General features: G+C 45.7%; 1 protein-coding gene and 1 long non-coding RNA gene across 3 annotated transcripts in view; both read right to left on the bottom strand.

Annotated features, from left to right (window-relative positions):
* The window catches only part of BTBD1 (BTB domain containing 1), a 41,990-nt gene extending 34,459 nt beyond the window's left edge, over positions 1-7,531 (bottom strand). For both annotated transcript variants that reach the window (XR_006203283.1, XM_042940871.1), the window contains exon 1: positions 7,005-7,531. Coding sequence is in view for 1 of the 2 variants with exons in the window: in XM_042940871.1 (XP_042796805.1) it covers positions 7,005-7,417 (413 nt within the window). In the remaining variant the exon portion in view is untranslated. The remainder of the gene's footprint in view (positions 1-7,004) is intronic.
* Positions 7,532-8,446: 915 nt separating this feature from the next.
* On the bottom strand, positions 8,447-14,555 carry LOC122221546. Its single transcript, XR_006203282.1, has 3 exons — positions 14,519-14,555; positions 13,821-14,086; positions 8,447-8,680 (listed from the first exon to the last, which is right to left on the bottom strand). It is a non-coding gene; the product is annotated as an uncharacterized LOC122221546 (long non-coding RNA).
* Positions 14,556-14,612: the final 57 nt, after the last annotated feature.

Here is a 14,612-nt window from a genome sequence, read left to right as displayed (position 1 = left end):
AAAATCCAGGAACTATCTTGGTTCATATTTTACTTACATGTTTTCTTACATTCTATTTAATTATTAAAATTGCTAGAATATGAAAATAAGCCAAGCCTTACAAAATATAATTACAAATTAATGATATTACCACAATTCTTTTTATTTTAAAATGAACATTTCAGCCCTCATTTACTACCTTTAAGGACAAAGCCCTCCCAAAGACTAAAGGTTTTCCCAAAAGATAAAACTCAGTATTTAAGCAAAAATTTTTAAAAGCGATGGGGAAAATAGGATTTTAAATGAGAAAAATTATAAGATTTTTATTATTTGATTATAAATAAGAAAAATTATAAGATCGCGGATATGAAACTCTGTATCACCACCGACTCATTCATTTTACTCAAAAACATTTACTGAGGGACTATAATACCAAGCACTGGGACAGGTCTGAGAAATACAAACCTGGGTAAGACAGCCCTGCCCGCAGAAAGCTTACGGTTTGGTAATGAAATGATTAAAGAGTAGCGTCACAATTACAACAGAATTATTTATCAGGCACAGTGTGATAACTAATCTCTAAAGATAGCCCGAATCAATCATGCCTTCTATTATCCATGGCCTTATATAGATCTGTCCCATAATAAACCTGGGCTGGCCCTGTGTGATTCCCTTTAACCAACAGAATGTGGCAGAAGGGACACCGTCCCCGTCCGCGGCCTCCCCTCGGAGGATGTCTGGCGGCTTCTGCTTCTGTATTCTCAGAAGCCTGGAGCTGCTATCCAAGAAGTCGAGATCCCCGGCTGGAAAGATCAGCTGGAGAAGCCACGCAGGGAGGAGAAAGGCTCAGTCACCCCAGACTCTGCCTCACACCTCCAGGGGACTCCAGCTCCACTGCCATAGGACTATGACTGCAGGGGGACCCAAAGGAGACGTCACAGAACCACACAGCTGACCTCAGTCGACCTGCACAACTGTGAAAGATAATAAAACTAGACTTAAGCCGCTAAATGCTGGAGTGTTTTGCTCTACAGCAACAGATACTAAACTTGCTATGAGAGACATTAGATGAGGCAGTGCTCAATTCTGCCTTCGGGTGGGATTATGTTTTACAGAAGAGGTAAAGCCTATGTGAAGTCCATCTGAAGTGCAGTGATTGTGGAGACCTTCTAGCAGACAGACTGAGAAGTACAAAGGCCTCAGAAGGTAGGCATTAAAGGGGCGCCTGGGGGGCTCAGTCGGCTGAGTGTCCGACTCTCGATCTCGGCTCCGTCATGATCTCACGGTTCATGAGATCGAGCCCTGCGCTGAACTCCGAGATGACAGTGTGGAGCCTGCTTGGGATTCTCTTTCTCTCCCTCTCTCTGTCTCTCTCTCCTTCCCTCCCTCCCTCTCTCTCTTTCCCCCTTGTACTTCCCCTCCCACCCCAAAATAAATGAATAAACATTTAAAAAAGAAAAAAAAGAGGGGCGCCTGGGTGGCTGAGTTGGTTGGGCGTCCAACTTCGGCTTATGTCATGATCTCACTGCTTGTGGGTTCGAGCCCCGCATTGGGTTCTGTGCTGACGGCTCGGAGCCTGGAGCCTGCTTCAGATTCTGTGTCTCCCTCTCTCTCTTCCCTTCCCCCACTCACTCTCTCTCTGTGTCAAAAATAAACATAAAAAAAAAAAAAAAAAAAAAGAAGGCAGGCATTAAAATAAGAAATGAGAGGCAATTAGAGTCGGGGCACTGAGCAGTGGAAAGAGGAAAGGGAAGATACAGAGACCAAGTCACAAAGGTCTTGTGTGTCCCCTAAGGTGCTGACACTTCATCCTGCAGGCAGAAAGTCAAAGACTCAGGAGAATTACATGAGACTATATGGACATTACAGAGATAACCCTGTTAACAATGTAGAAAGTGAAGCCAGCTTAGGCTAAAGGCATGGTCTGGTTGAAGCAATGCAGGAAAAAAAAATTAGGAGGAGGAAGTGGAACCCTCAGGAATGGTCCAAAAAGGATGAGAAACAGGTGGGGCAGACTGGAACCAAACCACAGCTTGGAGCCAAGCCCATTGAAGTCACTTCCCAACTGACCCACAGAGTGAGAATATTCATGGGCAGGGATGTTTTTCAAGTCCCCCAACACCCTAGGGTGCGTTATAGCATTACTGTGGCAAAAGCTGACTGATAAAAGAGTGCAATAATAGGAGTGTCTGCTCTGGGAGCCTGGCTGGCTCTGTCGGCAGAGCACGTGACTCTCGATCTCGGGGCTGTCAGTTCAAGACCCACTTTGGGTGCAGAGATTACTTAAAAATAAAATCTAAAAAAAATAAAGAGTACCCGCTCAAAGACTGTGGGAATTTAAGTGCACATAAGGTACTCAGCAACAGTAAGTGGCACGGTAAACACTCACTAAATGTCACACTATTCTTATCATTTCCATGTTCACCTGCATGGGTACTAGACATTCATTTGTGAATGTGCGGCTGGAAGTGGGATTCTAAGACCGAGTGGAAGTCTGGCCACATAGCTGGGAGAGTATATAACACCAGGAGTTAACACAAAGGACAGACAGAATCCGGTCACCACTCCGTTTCTGTTCCTTTCTGCCACACAACTCCTTGAGAGAGCTGTTGAGAGCAGCCATCTCCAGTTCCTCACCTCCTATTTTCTCCCCAACCTATTCTAATCCAGCTGCTAAAACCACTCTTGCCAGGGTTATCAACGGCCTCCGTTTCATCAAAACCAATAATCGATTCAATATCCTCATTTCACCCACATCTCAGCAGCATTTAACATGGCTGACCACTCTCTTTATCGAAAGGCTTTCTGCAACTTGAGTTTCAAGATATCCCGCTCCTTGCTTTCCAGTCTAACTCCACTGGCAGCGGTCCCTTGGCCTCATTTTACTCTCCCCCCGGCTACGTCTCTCTAGGTTGGAGGCTCCCTGGGCTCATCTTCATACCTGTCTTCACAACCCGCATTCCCTCCCTACGTAACCTCATTTGGTTTCATGGTTTAAAGACCAGTCATTCACTCTTAGCTTTCAGATTTATGTTCACCAAGAAGCTCTTCCCCAAACTCCGGGTTCGTATTTCTGGCTGTACTCTTGCCCTCCTTGGATGTCTTAGAAATCTTCCTGGTTCTACCTTCAAAATACAGTTGACCCTTGAACAACACAGGAATCAGGGGCGTGGCCTCCACTCCCCATTCCCCTCCCTCCCTGTAGTCAAAAACCTCCATATAACTTTTGACTCCCCCCAAAACTTTACTAATAGCCTACTGTTGACCTGAAAACTTACTGATAACATATAAACAATTAACACATATTTAGTATATGCATTATATACTATATTCTTACAATTGAGGAAGCTAGAGGAAAGAAAATATTATCAAGGAAACCGTAAGAGAAGAGAAAACACATTTACAGTACCATACTTTACTTGTTTAAAAAAAAAAAAAAATCTGGGGCGCCTGGGTGGCTCAGTCTGTTAAGTGTCTGACTTCGGCTCAGGTCATGATCTCACGGTTGGTGGGTTCAAGCCCCGCATCGGGCTCTGTGCTGAACGCTTACTCAGAGCCTGAAGCCTGCTTTGGATTCTGTGTCTCCTTCTCTCTCTGCCCCTCCTCCACTTGTGCCCTGTTTCGCTGTCTCAAAAATTAATAAACGTAAAAAAAAAAAAAATCTGTGTACAAGTGGGCCCACGTAGTTTAAACTCATATTGTTCAAAAGTCAATCATGTATCTGCAGCCTGACCACTTCTCCCACCTATCCCCACCACCCTGGTATAACCCTCCACCATATGTCTTGCCTGGACTACTGCAAAAGCCTCTTAGTTTAACTCTCTGCTGCCCATTTTACTCCCTCTGCAGTCTAATCCCCGAACAACTGCCAGAATGAGTTTTTAAAAATGTAAATCAGATCACATCACTTCCTACTGAAAACTCTCCAAAGGCTTCCTTCCTAGCACATACCCACGTCCTTCCCTGGCTATACAGCCCTGCACGACCTTGTCCAGCCTATCCTCCTGACCTCATCTTCCACCACTTTCCCCCTTATTCACTCCGTTCAAACGGCACTGGTTGACCTTTGCAGTTCCTGCAACAGGAAAAATCTAGGGCCCTGAACACGCTCTGCCTTGCTTAGAATGCTCCTTCCCTCACGGCTTGATCATTTTTCCTCAGCACACTTATCAGTACTTGACATTACATCTTTGTTTCTCCTTACTAGATTATAAAGTACTTGAGGGCAGAGACTTTTTCTTCTTCACTGCTGCACCCAACATCTAAAACACCAACTGGTGCAGGGAGGCACACAGCATTTCTCAAATGAACAACTGAAGAACATCACTTAAAGGTCAGGCAGATCAAAACAAGTAGTTTCTTATAATGTTAACTGATTCAATTTGTAAACATAATAAAAATAGGCCAAGCTAACCTGTTGTCCCCACTCAGCAAGTACTATGGGACACCTGTTTGTCACACAATAGCAAGCAAGGACGGCATCTATGTTTCACAGGTGGCCAATACCTTCCGGTCCAGATATCATTTCACAATAGAACAAGACTGGAATCGGGGCACCTGGGTGGCTCAGTCGGCTAAGCGTCTGACTTCAGCTCAAGTCATGATCTCACAGTTCGCGGGTTCCAGCCCCATGTCGGGCTCCCGTGCTGACAGCTCGGAGCCTGGAACCTGCTTCAGATTCTATGTCTCCCTCTCTCTCTGACCCTCCCCAGCTCGTGCTCTGTCTCTCTCTCTCTCTCAAAAATGAATAAACATTGAAAAAAAAAAACAAGACTGGAATCTGAAGGACAAATACCATAACCACACTGAAAAGAGGAAAATTTCAAAGACTTCACAGTTAATTCACTTATTTTCTGTTGATAGGAAAGGACTAACAGCTTCAGTAAAAATACGAGCTAAGCATTTTTCCCTCTACATTCTTATTTACCGATCGCTATTTTTTTTAAAGGAAAAAACTCCTCGGCAATATTTTTAGAGCAGGGGCTCTCAGATTTAGCTGGTGTTAGTATGTCGGAGAGTATTAAAAGGGCTCTCAAGGTCCCACCTCCAAACATTACAATATTTTAGAGAGGGAGGAAGGGATCTCGAATTTCACAAGTACTCAAGGAGATTATAATGAGGTGGACCAACAAATCACTCTAAGATACTTATAAACGAGCTACAACAATCCTCTCATCAAGTTCAAACCAAAATCCAAAGTGACCCAGATCCTAGGTTTTTAGCTAATTTTTCTCTCTTCGTAACTGTAATTTGCAGAAAACATGGGAAACAAAGGAAAAAAGAAGAAAAAAAAGCATTAACATTTTACCGGTCCAATACAACTTTGGTTAGCATTTTGTTATGCTTCCTTCCATCCATGTCACTAGGTATATGTTTGTTGTTACGTTTCAGTTTTATTCACCGTGCGCGGTTTTCAGGGCTGTTTATTACACATGTTTTTCGTGTTCATATAACCTAGTCTTCATCAGTACCATGCTCAGTGGCATTAATTCCATCTAATGCACCCAACGTTGTTTATCTCACCATTTCCTCCAGCTGACTACTTCCATACTACTATAAATAATCCAGCTGTAAATATTTTTGTACACATTTTTCAGTACTTCAATACTTCCGAGGGGGGGAGAGAATCTGTAGTGCCAAACTGTTTTACCATCTTCGTCACAGAGGGCTTCTCCAATATATATATATATTTAATGTATTTTTGAGAGAGGGGGAGACTCAGAATCCGAAGCAGGTTCCAGCCTCTGAGCTCCCAGCATGGAGCCTCACACGGGGCTCGAACTCACAAATGTGAGAACATCACCTGAGCTGAAGTCAGACGCTTAACAGATTGGGCCACCCAGGCGCCCCTAATATTATCTTTAAAATACTAGGAATTTAGTATTCGCTTTGCATTTAATTTTCACTGCTTTAATTACTGAGGTTAAACATTCTTTGTCAATTAGTTGTTATCTTTTTTTTCCCAATATATGAAATTTATTGTCAAATTGGTTTCCATACAACACCCAGTGAGTTGTTATCTTTTCTTTACCTAAGTTATCTATCCTGCCCTTTACCATTTGTTTATGGGATCTTGCTATTTCTTTTCTACTCGTTTTAACTTTGTACTCAGTTTCCTACTGATCTTCCCGGTTGAGCTGTGAGCCTTTTGTGGGCTATTTATCCATTCAATGACCTCTTTTTTTTTTTTTTTTTTTTTGCCTCAGTACCACCCAAGACTCTGCTCCTTTCCGAAGAACCCACTGTGGTCAGGCAGCTAAAACCATCCCCACATAATAAAACACACATGGTCTTCCCTAGGAGTTTGCTGTTACCTCCGCCAGTCACTGGACTTTTCTGGGCCCCGGTCCCATTTGTAAAAGTGTGGAAAACAACACCTCCTTAACTGGACTTCTGCGAATAAAGGCTATTAACGTCAAACGATAACGTTATCCAATATTAACATCCAAAATTAACCAGAAGTCGATGTATTATCGACTGAAATAGGCAAAAAAGCAAACTCCAACACCCGCGGCTGGATTTGGGTTTTGAGCAAATGTGACGTCGTCTGCAGAAACGCCGAGCCAGGTAAAGCCACACCTACTTGTTTTGGCATTCCCTTTCCTGGGTCCCGACAACTAATACACACACAAACGAAAAAGGAGTCAGAATTTAAAACAAACCAACCAACAGGGGGGGAAAAAAAAAAAAAAGCCGTCGGTCCGCCAAGTCTTCTCACCTCTTCCCCTCTCCCCCAACAACAAAAAAAAACCCTAAAACTTTGCAAACGGGCCATCAAGACAACCCGGTCCACACCCGTTCCACGGCCGTTCTCTAGTCCCGAAGGTCGGGTGACAATGCCGGACTGGAAAGGAAAAGCGCTCGCTGAGCGGACGCAGACTGAGACCGTGACCCCGACGACCGGCGGTCGGCCGTGCGGCCGGCAGAGGGGGACGGGGACCCGCCGCGCGTCCCTGACCGGGGGGGGAAACTGAGGCCGCGGGGGAGGCTCGCGCGCAGGGGCAGGCCGGGCGCCCGCCGCTCACCTCAGCAGCGCCAGGAAGGCGGCGGGCTCCACGTCGGGCAGCTCGATCTCGGCCGACGTGGTGGCCATGCCGCCGTTGAACATGGCGTCGAAGACGGCGCTGCCGGCCGCCAGCACGAAGCGGTGCGCGGGGATGCGCTGCGGGCCCCCGGCGGCCGCGCCGCCGCGGCCCTTGCCCAGCACGAAGCGCACATCGCTCAGCAGCTCCGAGTTGAAGAGGAAGGCGAAGCGCTCCTTCAGCGACGCCTTAGTCGCCTGCCAGTTGTACAGTGGCTCCCGCTGCAGCGGGAGCAGGGGCCCCAGAGAGGACGGCGGCGGCGGCGGCGGCGGCGGAGGCGGAGGCCCCGCGGCGCCCGGCTCCGCCTCGGCTCCAGAGACCTGCTCGCCCGCAGCGGCCGGCCCGAGAGAGGCCATCCTCCAGCGGCGCGGCTCCTCGGGCTAGGCAGAGAGCTCCCGCCGCCCAGCCGCCATCGCCGAGGCCGCCCCCGGAGGCCGGCGCCGCCTCGGTGCCTTCCGGGAAAGGCGCTTCCGGCGTCCGGGCGCCTCCCCGGCCCCGCCCCCGCCCTCGCCCTCGCCCTCGCCCCGCCCCGCCCCGCCCGCAGCGGCCCGGAGCGCGTGCCCGCCACGCGGGGTTGCGGGGGCGCGCACGGCCGCCCGAGCGGGGCCGCGCGGATCCGCGTCCTGCGCTGCTGGGTGGGCACCCTGCGCACCTTGTGCGAGCCCCGCGCTTGCGAGCTCCCGCGCCTCCTCCGGCCCGCGGCCGGTCCTTCTCTCGGACCCCTCCTCACCAGCCGCGGCGCTTCCCACGTGTACTAGGGGCAGGTCCCTAGGCTGTCCCTCCTGGAGTTTCCTGCCTGCGTGGTGGGGGACGGGGGCAAGGCCCGGGACAAGGCCAGGGAGCACGTTGGAGGGGACGACAAGATTCCCCAGGGCTGCCTTTCCCCAACAGTGTCCTAGTCACCACTCCGGAGGGGAGCGGAGCTTTCGACCCCTTCTGTGTCCAGCAGCCCACATGCGTCCTGTCTTCTGTCTCTGTTTTTTCCAGTATCACTGTGGACTCATGGAATTCTTTTTGAATATGTTACAATCCGTTGCTAAAAATTAACAACAAATTAATAACAAATTAAATCTCCAGGGGTGCCTGGGTGGCTCAGTTGGTTAAGCCTCTGACTCTTGGTTGGGGGTCAGGTAATAATCTCACTATTCATAGGATCAAAGCCCTAAGTAGGACTTCACATGGGGGGGGGGGGCTGCTTGGGATTCTCTCTCCCTCTGTCTGTCTCTCTCTCTGCCCCTTCCCCCCAAAATAAAGAAATAAACCTAGAAAAAAATAGATCTCAAAAAAAACTCTCAAATGTATCAGAGCAAAACTAATAGAGACCACATTATCTGCTACCGAGCAATGATCATAATTTAATAGAAAATATGAGGACGCTGCAGATCAAGACTTATGGAATGCAATCAAACCTGAGTTCAAGGCTAAAGTATAGCCAAAAACACTCCCTTTGCCAAACCGGAAATGATAAAATTAAATGAAGCAGGGGATTCTGGGAAGGTGGCAGAGAAGGAAGCAGGAATCTGTCTCCCCTCCTAGACAGCAGCAGCTGGCAGGATCTGTCTGATGTGGCTATTTTGGAGCTCTGGAGCCTGTTGAAGGCCTGCGACGTCTAGGGAAGACTTGGACAAGAAAACTTGCTGTTAATTTCCACCAATGTCAGCTCTTTGCACGGAAGGAGCTATACCATCCCTCATCCTCAGCCACATGGAAGGCAGATGTACACACGTTCATGGAGCATGTGGGCACCATGGTGGGCCAAAGGAAACTGTCCTCCAAATATCTGGGCCCTAGGCACAGATTCCTGCTAGTAACCAGTGTCCAAAGAGGCGGGTGGCATTGTTGTTGCACTTACCCCTTTGTTGCAAGCATCTCCACCCTCCAGCTGAAATGACTTCCCAGGTATTTAAAGGGCTGGCACCCAATTCACCCTCCTTCATTTTTCTTTTTTTTTTTTTTTTTTTACCTTTTCCCTTTTGGCAGCCAGACGTAAGAGACTAGTACAATTGAAACAAAAACAAACAAAAGTGTGCAATGGGGCAAATTAGAAAATGACCATCCATACCCAAGGAAAGGCTGAGAGATGACCTGGGAAGACATTAAGTTTACACCCCAGGCTGATCCTGGCACAGAGACAATAATCCTACAGCAACAAAAAACAAAACAACAAAAAACAGCAAACTCTGGGGAAGCGGGAGAATCTGATTTCCAGAGTTATCACATTACTAGATTCAAATATCCAAGTGTTCAACAAAAAGTCACAAGGCATACAAAGAAATAGGAAAGTATGGTCCATTCAAAGGGAAAAAATAAACAGAAACAGTCCTTGAAAAAGACCTAATGGCAGATATACTAGATGAACTTTAAAACAACTGCCTTAACGTTGTTCAGGGAACTTAAGGAAGATGTGGAAGAGACCAAGAAAACTATGTGTGAACATAGTTGGACATGTAAATAGAGAGAAACACAATGGACATGTAAATAAAGAGATAGAAAACTTAAAAAGAAAGAAAGAAACAAACAAGCAAAATTCTGGAGCTGAAAAAAGCATAACAATCAAAGTGAAACATGCACTAGAGGGATTCAAAGGCAGAATTGAGCAGACAGAAGAAAGAGTCTGCAAACTTGAAGATCAGACAATAGAAATTATTGAGGCAGAGAACAGAAAGAAGAAACTTAGAGGAAAAACAAACAGAGTCTAAGGGAGCTACGGGACATCATAAAATAGATCAACCTACACATCATGGGGGGCCTGGAAGACAAGAGGCCGGGGGGAGAGAGAAAGGGCCAGAGAGAATATTTGGAGAAATAACAGTTGAAAACTTAACAAAGCAAAAACTAATAGGATTGAGGGGAGAAACAGATCTACAAATAACAGTTGAAGATTTATTGAAGATCCCACTCACAATAATGGATAGAACAACCAGACAGAAGATAAATAAGGAACTAGAGGGCTTCATACAATAAACCGTCACATTCTTGCCACACATTCTTGCCAAGGGCACATGGGACATTTTCCAGGATAGACCACAGATTAAGTGCCAGTAGATTTAAATAGGTGGCATACAAAAGATCTTCATGGGCCACAAAGGGATGAAATTAGGAATCATTAACAAAAGGAGAACTGAAGGGGTGCCTGGGTGGCTCAGTTGGTTAAGCATCTGACTCTTGATCTCAGGTCAGGTCTCCATCTCAGGGTCATGAGTTCAAGGCCCACATTGGGCTTCACGCTGGGTATGGAGCCTACAAAAAAAAAAAAAAAAAAAAAAAAAAAGGAGGGGCGCCTGGGTGGCTCAGTCAGTTGAGTGACCGACTTCGGCTCAGGTCATGATCTCGCGGTCCGTGAGTTCGAGCCCCACGTCGGGCTCTGTGCTGACAGCTCAGAGCCTGGAGCCTGGTTCTGATTCTGTGTCTCCCTTGCTCTCTACCCCTCCCCCACCATGTTCTGTCTCTCTCTGACTCAGAAATAAATAAACATTAAAAAAAGGAAAACTGGAAAATTCACAAAACTGTGGAAATTAAACAACACCCTTTTAAACAACCAATGGGTCAAAGAAGAAATCACCAGGGAAATTAGAAAATACTCACAGACAAATGAAAATGGAAACACAACATACCAAAACTTATGGGACACAGTAAAAACAGTGCTAAGGGGAAAATTTAAATGTTTACATTAAAAAAACATGACAGATCCCAAATCAACAACCTAACTTTACAACTTAAGGAACTAGAAGAGGAAGAACAAACCCTAAAGCTAGCAGAAGGAAGTACTAAATGTTAGAGCACTGATAAATGAAATAGAGAACAAGAAAACAGCACAGAAAACCAGTAAAACCAAAGGTTGGCTCTTTGAAAGATCAACAAAATTGATAAACCTTTAGCTAGATGGACTGGAGACAGAGACAGAGAGAGAGGGAGAGAGAGAGAGAGAAGACTCAAATTACTAAAATCAGAAAGGAAAGAATGTTACTACATATGTTACAGAAATAAAAAAGGGTTATAAGAGAGAACTATGAGCAATTGTGTGCCCCTGAAATTGGATTACCTAGAGGAAATGTTCCTAGAAATAGAGAACAAAAACCTTTTTTCAGTACTTGTTAAAGTGGTCAGGAAGACTTTATTCAAGACTGTTGCAGTAGGGGAGAATAATCAGGCTTCACTCTGAGGGTGGCAATAATATCTGGGGATTTGCAGCCAACCAGCAAAGTTGGGGACGGGGGTGTGGGTTTCAGTGGATGGAAAATTATCAAGAGGAAGCATCAAGGGTAGGGGCATTCTTGCTAAACGAATTCAGAATTCTTGCTGAAGGCAAGTCAAGGTGATCAGATATCAAGGGTGGGGAATAAGGAACTTGATCAGATACAGAGAATAACCAGATAAAGGGTGAGGGTATTCTCACTAAACTAACTTAGTGGGATTCTTGCTAAGACTGAGTTAGGCAGACCAAAGATAGGCCTGGGGCCAAGGTTGAGGTCCACTTGAGAAAAAAGACCCAGAAGAAAGCTCTGGCTAAAGTTTGGTCAGATGCAGTCTCTGTCAGTGTCAAAGAATAAATAATACAGACAAGACGTGAGGGACTGGGGTCCTTAAGGGAAGAACTGACCTTTACTGCTGCTTTTTCCCTGAGGACATTTTCTGATCCCTCGCTTGTTTCTCAGTCAGTAACAACTCAGTTGACAGTTTGAAACTGCCGAAGGAGTTGGGGCAAAGTCCTGGAAAGAAGGGAACTACCGAGAAGTGAAACCCCCAAATCTTCCTACAAGTTCACTTCATGCTCTTGGATAGCTTCTTCTTTTCTTTTTTTTATGTTTATTTATTTTTGTGAGAGAGGGAAAGAGAAATGGATAGAGGGTCTGAAGCAGGGCTCTGCACTGACAGCAGAGAGCCTGATGCGGGGCTGGGACTCACAAACCATGAGATCATGATCTGAGCCCAAGTCAGATGCTTAACCGACTGAGCCACTCAGGTGTCCCACCTTAAATAGCTTCTAAGTGGCACATGCACAAAGAGAAACAATAGCAGTGGGAGGCTAAGAGCTAACTAGAGACGTCACTCCAGCTGCAAAATGCCGGGGAGACCAAGCTTGTAGTTCACGCCCCACCAAGGTGGGTAAACACGAGGTGGGTACAGTAAACACGAGGGACTTTTGGTTGAGATCCCAAAGGGATGTGCGCTAGAAGTAAGGGTTACAAACCAGTAGTAAGAGAAAAATTAATTGGCTAAAACCAATCTTTGAGAGATTTAAGGTGCTCTATATAAGCCACCACAAGGAGACTAAATCATATTAATCAAGATATACCAACCAGAGACTCAACATTTTTTTCTTCTACAATGTTGTCAGGAAAATTTAAAATCATGAGGCATGCTAAAAAGGAGAGAGAGACTGAGAAGGACAGAGAATAGACAACAGAACAGATCTATGGATGGTTCCGTTACTGAATTTATCAGACAAGGACTTTAAAATATCTATGATTCATATGATGAGGAAAATAGAAGAAAGATGGAGAATTTCACCAGAGAATTAGAATCCATGAAAAGGGGTCAAATGGAGGCTCTCGATCTGGAAAAATGCTATGACAAATGAATACCTAAATAATTTGTGTTTAGTAGCAAATTAGACGGAGCAGAGTAGATGATTAGGACAACTAGAACACAAGTCAGTAGGCGTCCAAACTGTAACACAGTTAGGAAAAAGGACAGAAAATATGGAAAAGAATAGATGTCTGTTAATCACACAGGAAAGGACCAACAGATGTATAAGGTAGTACTAGAAGGGGAACAGAGAATGAGGTGGAACAGTATTTGAGTAAACCCCAGCTGGATATTTCCCAGAGCAAGTGTCCCGAGAAAACCGGGTAAAGCTGCATAACTTTTTGGGGCATCGCCTAGAAGTCATGCAAGGTCATATCCACTGCATTTCATTAGTTATAAATAAGTCACTAAGGCCTGTCTGGATTTGAGGGGAGGACGATACCCTACCTCTTAACAGAGGAGTATCAAAGAATTGGTAGACATGTTTTAAAACCCCACACTACTAAAGCTCCAGCCATTAAATTCCTGGGTTATATATCCAACAAAACCCGAGGCTTATGCCCACCAAAAGAAAGTATGTGAATGTGCACAGCAGGTTTACTCATGATAAATGGCCAAACGGGGGCACCTGGGTGGCTCGGTCGCTTAAACATTGGACTCTTGATTTGGGCTCAGGTCATGGTTATGAGTTGGAGCCCTGACAGTGCAGAGCCTGCATGGGATTCTCTCTCTCTGCCCCTCCCCCGCCTGTGCTTTTCTCTCTCTCTCTCAAAATAAGTAAACAAAAAACTTAAAAAATATACAGTATATATAAAATAATAAAAAAATAAGTGGCCAAATGATTACCAATAGTAGAAGGGATAAATGGTGGTATATTCGTATAATGGATGAAAAAGAATAAACCCCACTCCTGAAATAACCTGAATTAATTTCATAAACCTATTGAGCTAAAGAAGCTCAATACATAAAACATAAAAACACATCACATTTCCATTTATATGAAGCTTCACAATAGGCAACAGTCGTATGTGTTGCTAGAGGTCAAAGGAGCAATTACCTTTTGCTGGTTGGGGTGGTTGACTGGAAGGGTGCCTGAGGGAAACTTCTGGGCTAACAGAAATTTTCTTTATCTAGAGGTGGTGATAGTTACATGGGTGTTGCTCATGGATTGTTACACAGTAACATACAGCGTAAGAAACCAGCCCCAAACCCAGCTGCTTGAACAATTACTTGTTTTTCTCATGAATCTGGAATGTGGGCAGGACTTGGCAGGAAATGGTCGTGTCTGCTCCTCCCAGAATCATCTGGGATGGCTTGACTAGGGCTAGAGGATCTCTTTCCAAGAAGGCTCACTCACGTGGCTGGCAAGTTGATGCTGGCTGTTGGCTGGGAGCTCGTTGGACTTGAGGGCCTAGAACCTTGTTTTCTTTCCACGTGAGCCTCTCCATGTGATTGGGCTTCCTCGCAGCATGGTGGCTCCAAGGACACATGGTGGCCTGAGAGAGAGAGAGAGAGGGAGAGAGAGAAAATCGCAAGCAGACTCCGTGCTGTCAGCACAGAACCCAATGTGGGGCTCGATCTAACCATGAGACCATGACCTGAGCTGAAATCAAGTCAGATGCTTCACTGACTGAGCCACCAAGGAGCCCCTGTTGCCATCTATTTTTAATCTTGTTTCCTCCACTACCCATATACTTCTAGGGATGGGTCCCAGAGGATCCAATTTCTATTGTAACAGCCCCATGTTGTGTATAAAGATTACTTAAGAATAAAATCTTAGAAAAAGAGTCCGGCCCTGTACTCTTGTGTGGTGATGCTGGGTAGGTTGGCACAATAGGGCAGGGGGAGTATTCCTGGAAGCTATTTCTACAGTGGGCATTGAGCAAAATTGACTGGTAACTATATGAGGAAATCCTTCTAAACCTAACTGAATGTATCCCTGACTCAGCTTCTCCTTAATGCCAGAGGCCACTCCAGTGCCCCCCAGTGACATAAGGGGATTGTGATGCAAGACTCATCAGG

Source organism: Panthera leo, chromosome B3, assembly GCF_018350215.1.
Source record: "Panthera leo isolate Ple1 chromosome B3, P.leo_Ple1_pat1.1, whole genome shotgun sequence".
Lineage (NCBI taxonomy): Eukaryota > Metazoa > Chordata > Mammalia > Carnivora > Felidae > Panthera > Panthera leo.
The sequence above is the reverse complement of the archived record's forward strand: the minus strand, read 5'-3'. Positions and strand labels throughout refer to the sequence as shown.